General features: G+C 53.3%; 1 protein-coding gene across 1 annotated transcript; it reads right to left on the bottom strand.

Annotated features, from left to right (window-relative positions):
- Positions 1-306: 306 nt before the first annotated feature.
- Positions 307-2,992, bottom strand: Osm (oncostatin M). Its single transcript, XM_005366214.1, has 3 exons — positions 2,959-2,992; positions 1,346-1,482; positions 307-864 (listed from the first exon to the last, which is right to left on the bottom strand). Exons 1-3 carry the CDS (start codon positions 2,990-2,992, stop codon positions 307-309), a joined length of 729 nt encoding a protein of 242 aa, XP_005366271.1.
- Positions 2,993-15,111: the final 12,119 nt, after the last annotated feature.

The raw sequence follows: 15,111 nt of genomic DNA, 5'->3' as shown, positions 1-15,111 counted from the left end.
GGAAAGGACCAACAGCCTGGGGGTTTCAGCCCAGCCGTGAGTCAGCGTGTGTCATCAGACCCCTGAATCAATGGAAAGCCGACCCCACGTGGCCTGACCCAGCTGCCCCACTCGGATTGGAGGCTTGGAGTGGGGCATCACAACCTGACTACCCTTGCAGTCCAGTCGTGGTGGGAGGGGCCACCCGATGCCACGCTTTAAAGTGCTGTTCTTCAAAGCTCTGAACGCAGGAGCATCCCTGAAAGCCTCTGAGAGGCAACATCCCATATCCACAGACTATGCTGTGTCCGTTAGTGTATCCTCAGGCTACCGGGGCACCTGCACCCTGGATTTAGAGCTCTGGCTGCTCCTGGAGGGTCTGATTCTGCGGGCTCCTTTGCGCCAGCCCTGGAGCAGGCTGCGTTGCGGACTGTGTCTCCGTCTGCGACTAGAGCCGTCTCCCCACCCCCTGAAGACCTTCCCTACTGAGCCCATGAAGCTGTGGTAGCCCCACAGGAAGCGGCAGCTGTCTATCTTGGCCTGGAAAATGCTTGGTGTCGTAGTGGACTGCAAGGCCCCAGAGCCTGCTTGTGTGGGCTCAGGTATCTCCAGGTGGTGGTGGAGCAGCTGGGCCAAGCAGTAGACATTGTTCCTGATGCCTTGAATGTTCCCCCTGGCCCTCTTCAGCTCTGGAAAATCCTTAATGTTCAGAAATTGCTGTCTTAAAGCACCCAGTTGGTGCCAGACTCTGCCCAGTGTGGCGTGGACAGTGTTCAGGAAATGAGGCTTGCTCAGTGCCCGTAGGTTGTCCTCACTCGGGAAAGCCACAGGGTGCTCTGTGCAGGCAGCTCTCAGGGTAGTTGTGTTCAGGCCTTGGAGGAGGAGCTGAAGAAGGAAGACAGTGAGGGTTGCATGCCAAAACCCCCCGCACAGACACACAGACGATCCTGCCTTTGCTGCCTTTGAAACCCTAGATCTTGTGTGATCTTGCCAGCAAAGAGATACAAAAGCCAAGGTATGAAAAGAAGAGATGAGTCTGAGCAGCAGAGACGGGACGGGAGGGCTGCTGGGGCCGTGGAGGTCACTGTGGGCAGTGGGTGGGGTGAGGGTCCCTAGGTGCGTTAGGGGCTGCAGAAGCACTGGACTAGTTCACTCTCTCCCATATCTGGGAACCTAGAACATGCGCCAAACCATCAGGTGACAGCAGGTGGTCACCGAGGGACAGAGCTGGGAGCCAGGCAGCTCCACTGTCCCCAGCAAACACAGTTCCCCCCACCTGTCCCTAACAGGACCTCCATGTGTACACTCTCACTAGTTCCTAAGATTCTTTGGGGCTCGGGTACCCTGAGGGCTGGCTGAGGCTTACATAGGGCTCCATGAGTGATTCCGTGTTCCCCGTGATGTTCGCCTGATTCAGCAGCTGGCTGAGGAGCTGTGCAGAAGAGCTGGAGCAGCCGCGTGTGGCCCGTGCCATGTTCAGGAACAGGAGACTGAGGGTCATACCTGGGGCAGACAGGAAGGGTATGGGTTACCCGCCGGTGGCATGGACAACCCTCATGCCTGGTTGTGCAGCTCAGAGCAAGAGCTGGGCATGGAGCAGGCACTGGTCTGCACAGGAACCCTCACTGAGACCACCACCTTCCCAGTGAGTCACCACACAGACCAAACAGGGTGAGGAGGCGGCTGCAATCACCAAGCCTGGAAGCTGGGCATTTGCACAAGCATCCCTGTTGGCCTTGGGTCCACTAGGAGATGGCTGGCCTCACACACAAGGTTTGGTCTCGACCTAAGACTGACTGGTCAAGTCCCTGACTCCCGTACAGACCTTAACATCCCATGTTGGCTGAATAAAGTAGTGGACCTGGGTGCACACCCCACCCCCCAGGGCAGCGGCTCTCTGTTCACAGAGCCAGGGAAGGCACTCTCCACCTATGGGACACCGGGTCTACTACAAGGTGAATTAGGTACAAGAGAAAGTCCTGCTCAGGTCACACATGCCCACAACTCTCCTCGACCTCCCTGCCCTTCCGTCAAAAAAGCCCCACGCATACACACACCAGAGATACTGGGAGTCCCCGAGAAGGTTGTGGAGGTGGGTGAGGGTAGACTAGCATAGTTCCAGCTTGCTGGCCCCCACCCTCAGGCACCGGCAGCCACGTGGTCGGAAGGGGCCTGTGGTGCAATGGCCCGGAAGGCTGTGACACCATCCTTCCCTTCCTACAAACCGACCAGCCCCTTGGGGAGGGCCAGCTGTTGGGGAGAGTCAGGAGCCCAGGCGTGCCAACCACAAGTCCCCTCCCCAACTTCCCCAGGTGTCTGTAGCTACACTGCCAGGGAGGGCCCACGGTGAGCATGTAACCAGTGCACGTGGGCCAGAGCCTGTAGGGGTGTGCCCATAGGCTGCGTGAAGCACTGGGGGTACCCTCCCGGTTCTTCGGGGTTCTGGTCTGCAGGTAAGCCTTCCTGTCTCAGTGTGCAGGAAGCCCCTCACCCATACTGGCGGCTTTGTTTGCTTGTCTCCATGGGGGTGTGGCTGTGCATGAAGCGTGATGATCTGAGGCCGTCAGACTCTGCTGAGTTTCTGTCTACCCTAGACCCTGGGAATTGAATCAGGGCAAGAAGGAGGCCCCATCCCAGGACTTGCCCCACTTCCTCACAGGTCTCCTGCAACTTCCTTTTCTGTTCCTCTCCCATCTGCCCCTGGCTTCTCCAGCTTCTTTCTGCTCTATCCTCTTTCCCCATGTTCTGGTCCCCAGCACAGTCTATCTCGCCTCCCTCGGGAAGCCTTCCAGGAATACCTCATCTGCACCTGTAGGGATGCTGGGGTCTCAACGGACCCCTGGCCTTCTAGTTCTCCCTCTCATCAGCATCCTTCTTCACCTGATGCTAGATCTGCAGCTCCCCAAGGGCAGAAGGTGCCCACAGACGCCGGGTGGCACAGCTGTGCCCTGGGCTGGCAGAAAGGAAGGAAGTACTTACTGAGCAGTGTTCTCTGTGGAAGCTGTATCCGCATGCTGGGTGCTGGTGATTCGGCCCGTGCCGCTCTGGGTTGACAGGGCTCGGCTGGGTGTCCTGCGGGCTGGCAGCCACTTTATGCCCGACAGGGCGATTGGCCAACACCTCGTGAGGTGGGTGGGGAGGGGGAGGGGGAAGGGCAGGCCTTCTGGGAACATGACCCCAAAAACCAAAGTCTCCACAGGCGGCCAATGGGCGCCATGACAAGCCCGCTCCTCCTCCCGTTTTCTTCGAATTCGTTCTTCGAGGTCAGCCCCACGCCCAAGGATGATGTAAACCGCAGGCCCAGCCTTCTTGGAGTGAGCGGGCAGCACGGGGGTCCATGCCATCTTCAGGGAGTCAGTTCAGGGGTCAGAGCAGGAGCTGCAAAGCCAGGCCTCTGGGAGCCCAGTCTGTCTTTGGCCCAGGAACCACCAACCTCACAGGACACCGAGGTTTAGGGCTAAAGAGGAGCTAGACATCTTCCTCGTTGAGTGCCCTTCCCACCCTCTCGCTTTGGCTGTCGGGACATCTGTGAGCGGAAACCACCAGGCTCTGGGCACAGAGCCAGACTCGGGCCCCAAGATTGTGCCTCTAATCCTAGACCAGCATCCTCTAGCCCAAGTCCACATTTCCATTCCCCCAGTAGCTGTCCCCTACATCCTTCCCAATCCCAGGTCCCCTCTCTGTAGACAGGATCATCTAAGGAGACTTGGGCACTCAGGACAAGATAGAGTAGAGACTAGATCTCAAACCTTCTGACATGCTGTGTGGCGTGAGAGAAGTCACTTAATGACTCTGAGCCTCACCTGTGAAATGAAGAGGAGAAAAGCATTTCTTGGTTCACCTTACAAGGCCCACTGCCAACATGGACATAAAAGGAAAAGACAAAACTCGAATTCCAAGTACTAGTTTTCGGGGGACGGGATACAGAGGGGGCGGAGGCGATGGGGAAGCCGTGAGCTCAGAAGGGAAGCTGGGAGGGGGGGGCTGCTGCGGTGGCAGTTGGAGACCAGGTTTCACTTTCTCTGAAAGATAGTGATCCATCATGGGTGGGTCTCCTGTTTCTCAGCACTGGCTGAACGTGACCATTTATGGCCCTGGAGACAGTGGTTCCCAGTTGGTGAGCTGCTTTATTGTGGTAAACTGAGACCCAGGCTGACCCAGGTCCACAGGCCACGCTTGGAAGCCCCAGCATGTCTACCAAGCTACAATGAGCATCCTCAGGCTGTAACCTCAGGGACTAGAGGTAGCCTGAGGAGGCTGGGTGCGGGCACTGGGACTCTGGGGGGCCTGAGCTGCTTCGGCTGCAGGGACCCTGCAGAAAGAGCCCAGCCCCAGCTATACCCCCTGCTGCTGGTCCTCATGTATCCATTGAACAAACATCTTCACCCCCACTCCTCATCCAGAGGCAGCTGTGTCTCCACCCACCCGCTCCCTGTGCCCAGCAGGGTGCTCCCCTTGACAGCACCCCATCAGGCTGGCCCAGTCTAGATCCCTCCTCCTGAGGCCTTCATTTTCTCCCTTTGAGTTTCTCACCTCTGCCCACCCCAGGGTGCTGTTCCCTAAGGGCTTTGGCCAGGGCTCCTTCTGCGTTTCACATCCCTGATGTCATCCTGGAACAGCTCCTCTGCCCCTGCACCCAGACCCTGTGGGAGCTGCCTCATCTCACTGGGGCAGGGACACAGAGGGAAGCTCTGAGCAGCCAGGTCTGGCTGGAGAACGTGTTGTGTTGTGTTGGCAAGAGGCCCTCCTTTGCCTCAGCGTTCCTTTCTCCCACATGGACCCTTCACTAGCTCCTCCATTGAAAGCAAAGGCAGAGAGAGGTGCAGTTGCCCCCCTGGAGGCCACCCTGCAGAGTTGAGAGGGCACCCAAACCTGGCCTGGTGGAACACATTTGTAATCACAGCTTCTCAGGAGGCTGAGGCAGGAGTGTGAACCAGAGGCCATCCTGGGATAGACAGGGAGACCCAATCTCAAAATCAAATCACCAGCTGGGCATACGGTCCCAACGCTCGGGAGTCAGTCACACACTCACTGCAAATTCCAGGCCAGCCTGGGAGACTCTGTCTCAAACAAATAAATTCAATTAAATCAAGTAAAAGGGGCTGCCAGTGTCCGCCAATGCTAGGTGCTGGCCTGGACACTTGATGTCCATAGCATCCTATTACTAAAGAAAAGGAAGGAAGCCGGGCGGTGGTGATGCATGCCTTTAATCCCAGCACTCGGGAGGCAGAGGCAGGTGGATCTCTATGAGTTCAAGGCCAGCCTGGGCTACAGAGCAAGTTCCAGGATAGGCTCCAAAGAAACCCTGTCTCCAATAAACCAAAAATAAACAAATGTTGGAGAGGCCTCTTGTTGGTTTGGTTCCTGGCCACCCAGCTAGGTTAGACCCGAAATAATCACACAGAAACTGTATTAATTAAAACACTGCTTGGCCCATTAATTCTAGCTTCTTATTGGCTAACTCTTACACCTTAATTTAGCCCATTTCTATTAATCTGTGTTATCACTGCGAGGTTGTGGCCTACCAGCAAAGTTTCAACACGTCTATCTCCAGCGGCAGCTCCATGACGTGTGTGTGTGTGTGTGTGTGTGTGTGTGTGTGTGTGTCTCTCCACCTTCCTTCTCCCAGCATTCAGTCCAGTTCCCCCCCCCCACCTAAGCTCTGCCCTATCAACAGGCCAAGGCAGTTTCTTCATTCATTAACCAATAAAAGCGACACACAGACAGAAGGATCTTCTACACCCGATAATAAAAAAAACAAATAGCAAAGGAAGGGAAGAAGAGCATTCCCCCCCATGCTCTTAGCCCGGGGTCCAATCTAAGTGTTCTGTGCACAGAACTGTCACCCAGGGCAAGGTCTGCGTGTATGTATTCTTTCTTGGAACTGTCATCATCGGTACAACTGACCCTTGGTACACACAAGTGACTGATTTGGGGGTCTCCTTCCCAAAGGTACCAAAGTCTACAGAAGCCTCAGACCCTTTTAAAAATGGCGTAGTGTATGCATGGAACCTCAACACGGCCTCCTGTAGGCAGTCCCCAGCAGAAGGCAAAGGCTTCGTGCACACAACGGTGTCGCTAGGGAATCACAGCAAAGAAAGTCTGTGCACATTCCTTACAGAGGGGCCATCTCAGTCCAGTCTCATTTTCTGTGCACACCTCACTGAAGCCTCTGGTAAGGAGCCTACGGACGGACGAGTGTCCCCCAGGCTGAGCAGCCTCAACAAAAAGTGTACTCCCTACCACTGTAGAGCTAGACATCTGAGTTAAGCCGTCACTGGAGCCGGTTCGTTCCCAGGGACAGCTCCTTAGCTGTTGATTTATTTAGGTCAGTTCTCAGCTGTGTAGCCCAGGCTGGCCTCTGACTCACCCTGAAGCCCAGATTGGCCTCAGATTCTCATTCCTCTTGCCTTGGCCTCTCTAGTTTTGGGATTGTTGGAATATGCCACACCACGTGGCTGCTCCGTGGCTTGTGGGTGGCCGGCATGTTTTCCCTGTGTCTTATATAGTCATTTGCTTCTGCATTTTCTGTGTCCTGACCTCTTTGTACATGGTACATGCATGCCTATGTACTTACGAGGACAGGTACACATACAACTTGTGTCTGTGCTTGTGGAGGCCAGAGCTCACAGTTAAGTGTCTTCCTCTGTTACTCTCCACATTTGTATATAAGGGTGTGTGTTTGTTTGTGTGTGTGTAATGTATGTGTGTGCATGTATATGCTGTGTGGACACATGGGAGTGTGCGTGTGCACACGGAAGCCATAGGAGGACACTGTACATCCTGTCTTACCCCTAGAGGTGGGACCCAGCATCCGATCTGGAGCTAGGCTAGCAGTTGAAAACTCCAGGCATTTCTGTTTCTATTCCTTACACAGTGCTGGGGTTGCAGGCCTGCATGACCACATCTGGCTTTTTACAAAGATTCCAGGGATTTGAACTCAGGTCCTGATGCTTGCAAAGCAAGCTCTTTACTGGTGGAGCTGTCTCCCAGCCTCTAATTTCTTTCCTAATCCAGCCATACTGACTCAAAGCCCCCCAATGACCCGTTTTGATTTACCACTTGAAGGACTCCATTTCCAAATACAGTCCCATCTGAGATACTGTGAGTTAGGATTTACATTGTGACTCCAGGAACAGGCTCCAGTCCATAACAGATTACAAGAGGAGTCAGGACTAGAGGATGGGGACACCAGTGGAGGGTCCTTGGGGCTACACAGGAGCAGTAGGAGTGGCCCAGAGGCCCAGAGGCGGGGACTCACTACCAGCCAGGCGAAGAGTGAGGGAAGATGCGTCAGCGATTCTGGTGAGGTCAGCTCCTAGTGACGTCGCTATCGCCAGCAGGAAAGGCTTGCAACAGCCAGTATAAATAGGATCCTCAACCACAGGGCCCGGGCTGTCCCCTCTTCCTGGGCCACGTCAGTTAGGTCCTCGTGATGCAGAGAGGAAGAGAGGGTGGGTTTGTTTCCTCAAAACTGTTATCTTCCAGTCTTTATGACCCACCCTCTGGCCGCGAGGGCTCTGCCCCTTTAAATGCATGACCAGGACCTGCCACGGCCTGAGGTGGGGTACAGGAGGCTGCTCCATTGGGCAGAGTGGGTGGACCCCCACTTGCTGGGTCAGAGGTAGACACAGATTCAAGTTGCAGTCCCTATGGCTCATGAGCCCCTTCTCAACTGAGTCACGCCCTCTCAGGGCCTCGGTCTCTCTTCCCTGTAAACCTCAGTGACACAATTCAACAACAAGATGCATGAACAATCCAATTAAAAATGGGCAAAAGATGTGGTAGCACAGGCCTGTGATTTGAGCATTTGGAAAGGTAGAAGCAGGAGGATCAGGAGTTCAAGGTCAGCCTCAGCTACCTGGGGAGCTCAAGGTTGACCTCAGAACACAGTGAGTCCAAGGTCAGCCTCAGCTACAGGGTGAGACCAAGGGTCTACCTCAGCTACACAGTGAGATCAAAGTCAACCTCAGCACACGGCGAGACCAAGGTCAGCCTCAGCTACACAGTGAGTTCAAGATCAGCCTCAGCACACAGCGAGACCAAGGGTCAGCCTCAGCTACACAGTGAGTTCAAGATCAGCCTCAGCACACAGCGAGACCAAGGTCAGCCTCAGCTATAGGGTGAGAGCACGGCAGTCTGTGCTTCAGGAGAGCCTGGGGATGGATGGCTGGGGTAATGAAACTGGGAAGAGTGTGCTGGAGATGGCACAGCCAATGAATTGTGGCCTGAATTCCATCCCCAGAACCCACAGAAAAATGCCAGGCACGGTGGCCTATTCCTGTGATCCTGGCAGCAGGGTGACAAAAATGGCATCCCAGAGGGTCACTAGCCAGTCTGACTGGTGAGCTCCGGGCTAGAACAGACCCTTTCTCAAAGGAGGTTGCTGGCATTCCTAAGGATGACACCCAAGCTTGTCTCTAGCTTCTGGGCACACACACACGCACATGCACACACACACCCTTGACAAAGGATTTGATCAGACATTTCCTACTGAAGAAAAACTGTCCTAGAAGTGTCTGAAAGGTTGCTCAAAATCAGGAGATACAGAGAGGTACAGAGCCGCCGCTGTATCACACCATTATGGGCTGAATCGGAGACAGACAGTAGCAAACATTGGTGACAATACAGGGACACTAGAACCCTTGTACAATGCTGGCAGGAAGGCAAGACACTGCCTAGAAAACAAAGAATTAGCCCAGCAAGTCCACTCCTGATGTGGGATTCCCTTCTGTATGCTGTGAATACCATTGGTGAATAAAGGAACTGCCTTGGCCTGTTGCTAGGGTAGAGTAGAGCTGGGGGCGGGGAGGACTAAACTGAATGCTGGGAGAAAGAAGGAGGAGTTGGAGAGAAGCCATGTAGCCCCGCTGGACACAGACATTGGAACTTTACCTGATAAGCCACAGCCTTGTGGAGATACACAGATTAATAGAGATGGGCTAAATTAAGGTGTAAGAGTTAGCCAATAAGAAGCTAGAGCTAATGGGCCAAGCAGTGATCTGATTAATACAGTTTCTGTGTGGTTATTTCCGGGCTGAGCTGCTAAGAACTAACTAGTGGTCTCCTACTACACACTCCTCCTAAACTCACACCCCAAAACACATCCAAAATGTACCATAGGCTAGTCTGCAATTCACTATATAGTCAAGATTGGCCTCAAACTCATGGCAATCTTTCTGCTTTAGCCTTCTAAGCACTAAGATTACAGGTGTGCACTACCACCTCAGGCCAAAAACACTTGTTCTAATAAGAAGCAAAACCAGAAAATACATGCCCACACACAAACCTGCAGGAATCAGAGGAGAGGTTGTTTGCATTCCTCCGAAAGCATAAGCCCGATGGCCAGAGGAAATGGATAAACAAAGTACAGATAAACAACACAATGCAATATCAAGTCACAAAGACAGGTGAAGTGCTGACGTGTGCCACAACATGGACACGCCTGAAGAAGCTTCTGTCCAAGGAAGCACACCAATAGGAAAGGCCACTGACACTGTGCGATGAAGATGATGCTCACACATAAGGTCAGGGAGGGCAGCAGGAGTGTGGGAACCCAGAGATGGGGAATGACCACCAGCAGAACCTGGAGAGGAATGGCTGGATTATTCTAGAACCGGAGAGTGGCCATGACCGTGTAACCCTGAATGAAGGAAACACACAGACTTGTGTAAGCCCGAAACTATGAGGGCTGTACCTGCCGTGGCAATGCAGGCCACTTCTTAATCTAGTTAGTGTCACTCAAGGGCTGAGCCTGGCCCTCAGTGGGAACTTGGTAAACATGTACCTGGCACTTCGTGGGGCAGACGAAGGCACACATTGGCTTATGTCACTGGGTGGCTTTGGGGCGGTTGAGAAAGGCATTGTTACGTAAGCCCCAGTGGCGGGGACAAGCGGGTCAGAGAGGTCATGGGGCCCCCGGGATCCCTTGTTCTCCAGTTACCACAGAGTCTTCCTGGGCCCTGGCCTGCCGACAGGTGTGCTCTCTGCCTCCCCAAATGAGTAACCGACCCCCAGGGGTCTGAAGCCTTATTCAGAAGAGGGGAAGGAAAGACAAGAGTTCCTCCAGCTCTGTGCCTCTCTCTGACACACCAGCCACCATCACTACAGCTCCTGTGACCAGACCCGCGTCAGGGAAACCCAGACTGAGGGGAACCTGGGGACAGTGACAACAGGCGTACCGACAAGCTGGTAACCGAGCAGAGGTTGCCCAGCCGTCCACTGGCTGGTTACCCCAGGATGACCTTACCACCTATACGAGCCCAGGTCAAACCTGCAGCGAGAAGCCCAATGGCTACAGAAGGTCCAGGACCCCCACAAGGCTGTGTCCCTCCAAACGAACCACCATGTCCAAAAGTGACAAGGTAGGAATTCAGCTGTACACCACATTGCTTGTAGAATACACTGCTCACTTTTTGAGACGGGCTCTCAGGGATCCCAGGCTGGCCTTGAGCCATTATGTAGCTGATCCTGAGCATGTGACCCCACCTCCTCCACTAGTGCCTGACACTACAAAGACCTACAAGGTGTGGTGCTTGAATCCAGGGCTTCATGCATGGTAGGTAAGGAGTCTTCTAACTGATCTACCTCTCCGGCCTTTGGAACACCTATTTTGAAATTCAGATCCTTGACTAAAATATTTGGGTTCCCTAGCCCCTCAAAACTAGGTAGGTTTCTAGATTTTTTTCCATGGGCCAGGCTTGGCATTACACACTTTTGCAGCTCACACCACCAGATTCTCATAACCGATTTAGGAGCCAGCTCCATTTTGCAGATGGAGAAACTGAGGCATAGAAGGCAGGATCCTGAAAGGAGAGAAAATGCAGGCTGGAGCTCAGATAGCCTTCCTAGGCCAAGAGACCAGCATGTTCAATGGACTGTCCAGAGCTGATGCTGCCAAGTGACAAAAATGACAGTCTCTCTGTAGGGACAGAGGTAAGAGGCACAGGACCAGGTAGGTGTGACCGAGAGTCCAATAGGGAGGGAGGAAAACAAGGAAGGAAAGTGTGTCCCGTGCTCAGGGTGCAGACAGGGCCCGGGATAGAGGGGCTGAAGAGACCTCAGTGGGCATATGCATGGACATCCAGATGTGGCCATCTGGAGAAGCCGCAGCACAGAGGAGTCATGGCTGCCAACCTGCAGGACCCAGACACGCACCCATGCATCCATGACCGGGCTTCTGGAGGGGCAGCATCCCGGGCCGCTGATCTTGGGCAGTCTGGCTGCTTAGGTCCCTTTCCAAAGGAATCAAGTCTCTGTCACCCTTGTCACACCGGAGCACGTGATCTTGTTTCTGGGCAGCTTTGGAAACATGCTGACTCTTTTATAGCATGTTCGAAAATTTGCTTTTTAGACTACTCTAGATTGCAACACTTTTCCAGGAAAGCCAGCTGAAAGAAGAGTGCCACACGTCACCTCCTTTAGACAATTTACTAGGGCACCCATTCCATAAAAGCGGCACCTGCTGGTCTCACAAAGGGAGGTGCCGTGGAAGGCTGACTTGTTTATGTGTGTGTGTTTGTGTGCATGAGTGGTGGGCATTGGCTAGAGGCCAATGCCCAGTGTCTTTCTCAATCACTCTCCACCTTATTTATTATTTATTTTGAGGCAGGATCTCTCCCTGAACCTGGGTCTCACCAGCCTGACTGGACTGGTTGGCTATCCAGCAAGCTCTAGGGATCTACCTGTCTGCCCCCCGCCCCCCCGCCCCTCAGTACTGGGATTATACCTGCACCATAGGTCCTGGATTTTGCGAGGATATTGGGGATCTGAACACAGATCCTCACATAAGCAAGGCAGGCACATTACTGACTCTTTATTCCTAGGAATTGAACACCAGAGATAAACAATCAAGAAAGAGAAGTTATGGATGGGTGTGGTGGCGCATGCCTTTATTCCCAGCATTCAGGAGGGCAAAGGCAGAGGCAGAGGCAGGTGGATCTTTAAATTTCAGGTCAGTCTGGTTTACGTAGCAAGTTCCCGGACAGCTAGAGGAAGATGTGGGAGAAGGACTCCGGGCCCACAGCAAGAGCACTGAGTAAGTGACTTGGGAGATGCAGTGAAGTCACCGTCTTCCATGTGTGTTCTTGGGGACACCCCAGGGAAAGTCCACATGATTACATGATATAAGAAAGAAATTTATCCTGCACCCAAGGAAAGAATTCATGCTGTTTCCAAGCACCTCCTGGTGGCCACGCAATGGAGGGGAGGGTGTTAAGGGGTTGCTGATCCCCGTGTTCTTGAATGAACTTAAGATCAGGATGGAGGAACCATACCAGCTTACTCAGACTCTGAGTCTAATAGGCTCAAGTGGGCAATCCCCAAATTTCTTCAAACAAAACGCAGCATGCAGTAGGTATTGCATGCAATGGGGTATTAGCACCCACGAGGAGGACATACTGACACATGCCACAGTGCAGGTGACACTCAAGAACATTGAGCTAAGTGGGAGCAATGACACACAAGTCACACTGTACGGGTGTGTGGTTCCACCAATAGGAACCAGGGAGGAAAATGCAGAGAGAATGTGGACCAGTGGTGAGCACAGAAGGAGCAATGGGCGTGGCTGCTCATGTGTGCATGGGTGGTGAAAAGGTTTGGAACTAAATGTGCCAAATACCATGAAATCACTCGATTGAAAACAGCTGCCAGCACACCTATAATCCTAGCACTGGGGAGGCTGAGGCAGGAGGATTGTGACATGCAAACAAGACCCTGTCTCAAGAGAGAAAGGAAAAATAGTAAAATTATGCAAATTTAAAAATTGGCCGGGCAGTGGTGGTGCACGTCTTTAATCCCAGCAATGGGAGGCAAAGGCAGAAGGATCTCTGTGAGTTCGAGGCCAACCTGGTCTACAAGAGCTAGTTCCAGGACAGGCTCCAAAGCTACAGAGAAACCCTGTCTTGAAAAACCAAAAAAAGAAAAAAGAAAGAAAGAAAGAAAAGAAAGAAAAGAAAAAAACTGGGGAAGAAGCTGGAGAGATGGCTCAGCAGTTAAGAGCACTTGTTGCACCCACACTGGAGCATCGGACTGAGCTCCCAAGGTCCCAATGAAGAGCAGAAGGAGGGAGAACATGAGCAAGGAAGTCGGGACCACGAGGGGTGCACCCACCCACTGAGACAGTGGGGCTGATCTATTGGGAGCTCACCAAGGCCAGCTGGACTGTGACTGAAAAAGCATGGGATAAAACCGGACTCTTTGAACATGGCGGACAATGAGGGCTGATGAGAAGCCAAAGACAGTGGCACTGGGTTTTGATCCTACTTCATGTTCTGGCTTTGTGGGAGCCTAGCCAGTATGGATGTTCACCTTCCTAGACCTGGATGGAGCAGGGAGGACCTTGGGCTTTCCACAGGGCAGGGAACCCTGACTGCTCTTCGGACTGGAGAGGGAGGGGGAGAGGAGTGGGGGGAGGAGGAGAAGAGTGGGAGGAGGGGGAGGGAAATGGGAGGCTGGGAGGAGGCGGGAATTTCTTTTTTTTTCTTTCAATAAAAAAAAAAAAACATAACCATAAGAAAAAAAAAAGAGCACTTGTTGCTCATGCAGAGGACCCGAATTCAGTTCCCAGCATCCACGGTTCACTCACAACTGTCTGTAACGCCAGTTCCTGAGGATCCGACCCCCTCTTCTGACATCTGCAGGCATTGCACGTATGTGATGCAAATACATGCAGGCAAAACACTCATACGCATGAAAACGTGGAACTTTTTTTAAGTTGGGGAACTGGGGAGATGGCCGGGGGTAAAGAGCTTGGGGCACCAGCACAAGAACTGAGTTCAGATCCCCAGCACCATGTAAAAGCCAGGCACGGTGGTGGGCATCTGAGACCCCAGCACTGGGGGTCAGGGACAGGTGTGCCCCACGGGCTCACTGGCCAGTCAGTCTAGCAGGAACGTGGAGCTCCAGGTTCACTGAGACCCGACCTCAAAAACGAGGTGGCAAGCCATAGAGGAAGACACGTGGCTTTGACCACTGGCCTCCACAGACATGCATCTCTGCATCCACTACCCATGTGTCCATGCATGCACACATGCATCCACATGCCCATGTGTCCGTGCATGCACGCACCATGCAAACACTAAGAAAAAAATGAAAGAGCTTAAAAGCATGCAAGGGCTTGGGGTGTTATCAGTATGTGAGGGGCCCTTCAGTACGGAAGGGGGGAGGAAGGAGATGGGTGAAGAGAAAGATGCAGGACAGAGGGAGGAAGGGAGACAGACATACAGCCACCTCGGGAAAGCCAAGGGGTTTCCAAGGTTACATGAGTGAGTGGGAAGCCCAGGGTCTGCTTGAGAAGGAGCACAGCTGTGGGGCTGTGCTCTCAAGGGACGTGCTGGGGGACAACTCACTTGTGCAGTGACAGGAAAGGGAACTGAGTCACTAAAGCCAGTAGAGACCAGGGCCAACACCAGGAACAAGAACACCCATAAGGTGCTGTGTGCTGATCAGGGAAAGGCAGGGGCTGGAGGATGGGTCGTATCTTGGGGTCTAGGCAGGAAGCTGTCCATGCTTTGGGGGCAGCAGGCAAGGGGACAGAGAGTGGGGTGAAGTGCGAGCACCTAGGAGAGCTGAAATGGAGGAAAGCAAGGGGAAACAGGGACCCTGGGAAGAAGCAACAGGGGCAGAGGGCACCTGTGATCATGTAAACACCAAAGATGCCCCCAATTCCTACACACATGCAGAGATAGAGTCAAGCCCACAGCGGACATTCATACAACACAGACATGCACACAGACAGACATCCACATGCTCACCAAAAAAGACTGGGTAACGACCACACCAGGACACTGTCCCTTCTCCATGTGTATAGGTGACTAGCAAATACACACACACACACACACACACACACACACACACCACCAATATCCATATGATGCCACAGCTAATCCCCTGGAAAGATTGGGCTTCACTATGACAGGAACCCATGGCTCAGAACCCCAGCACCATGACCCTCTTGGGAAAGTGACAGACAGGGGCCATTGCTCAATATCTCCACCCTATTCAGCTCAGGGTCAGGGAGGAGCCAGGGCCAGACCTCGCGTGCCTGCCCACACAGCCACTGTCAGCTGTCACCAGCAGCAGACACCGGCCACCAACGCAGACAGCTTGGATTACAAGGGATCTGACAAAATC

The sequence above is a fragment of the Microtus ochrogaster genome, unplaced genomic scaffold (assembly GCF_000317375.1).
Source record: "Microtus ochrogaster isolate Prairie Vole_2 unplaced genomic scaffold, MicOch1.0 UNK6, whole genome shotgun sequence".
NCBI lineage: Eukaryota > Metazoa > Chordata > Mammalia > Rodentia > Cricetidae > Microtus > Microtus ochrogaster.
The sequence above is the reverse complement of the archived record's forward strand: the minus strand, read 5'-3'. Positions and strand labels throughout refer to the sequence as shown.

What these genes read in the sequence shown, in the direction of transcription:
- Osm (XM_005366214.1), bottom strand. Translation starts at nt 2,992, where the DNA reads ATGCGGATACAGCTTCCACAGAGAACACTGCTCA. An exon ending in TCCACAGAGAACACTGCTCA is followed by an intron (nt 1,483 to 2,958) that starts GTAAGTACTTCC and finishes TGTCTGCCCCAG; the next exon opens with GTATGACCCTCAGTCTCCTG. An exon ending in AATCACTCATGGAGCCCTAT is followed by an intron (nt 865 to 1,345) that starts GTAAGCCTCAGC and finishes TTCCTTCTTCAG; the next exon opens with CTCCTCCTCCAAGGCCTGAA.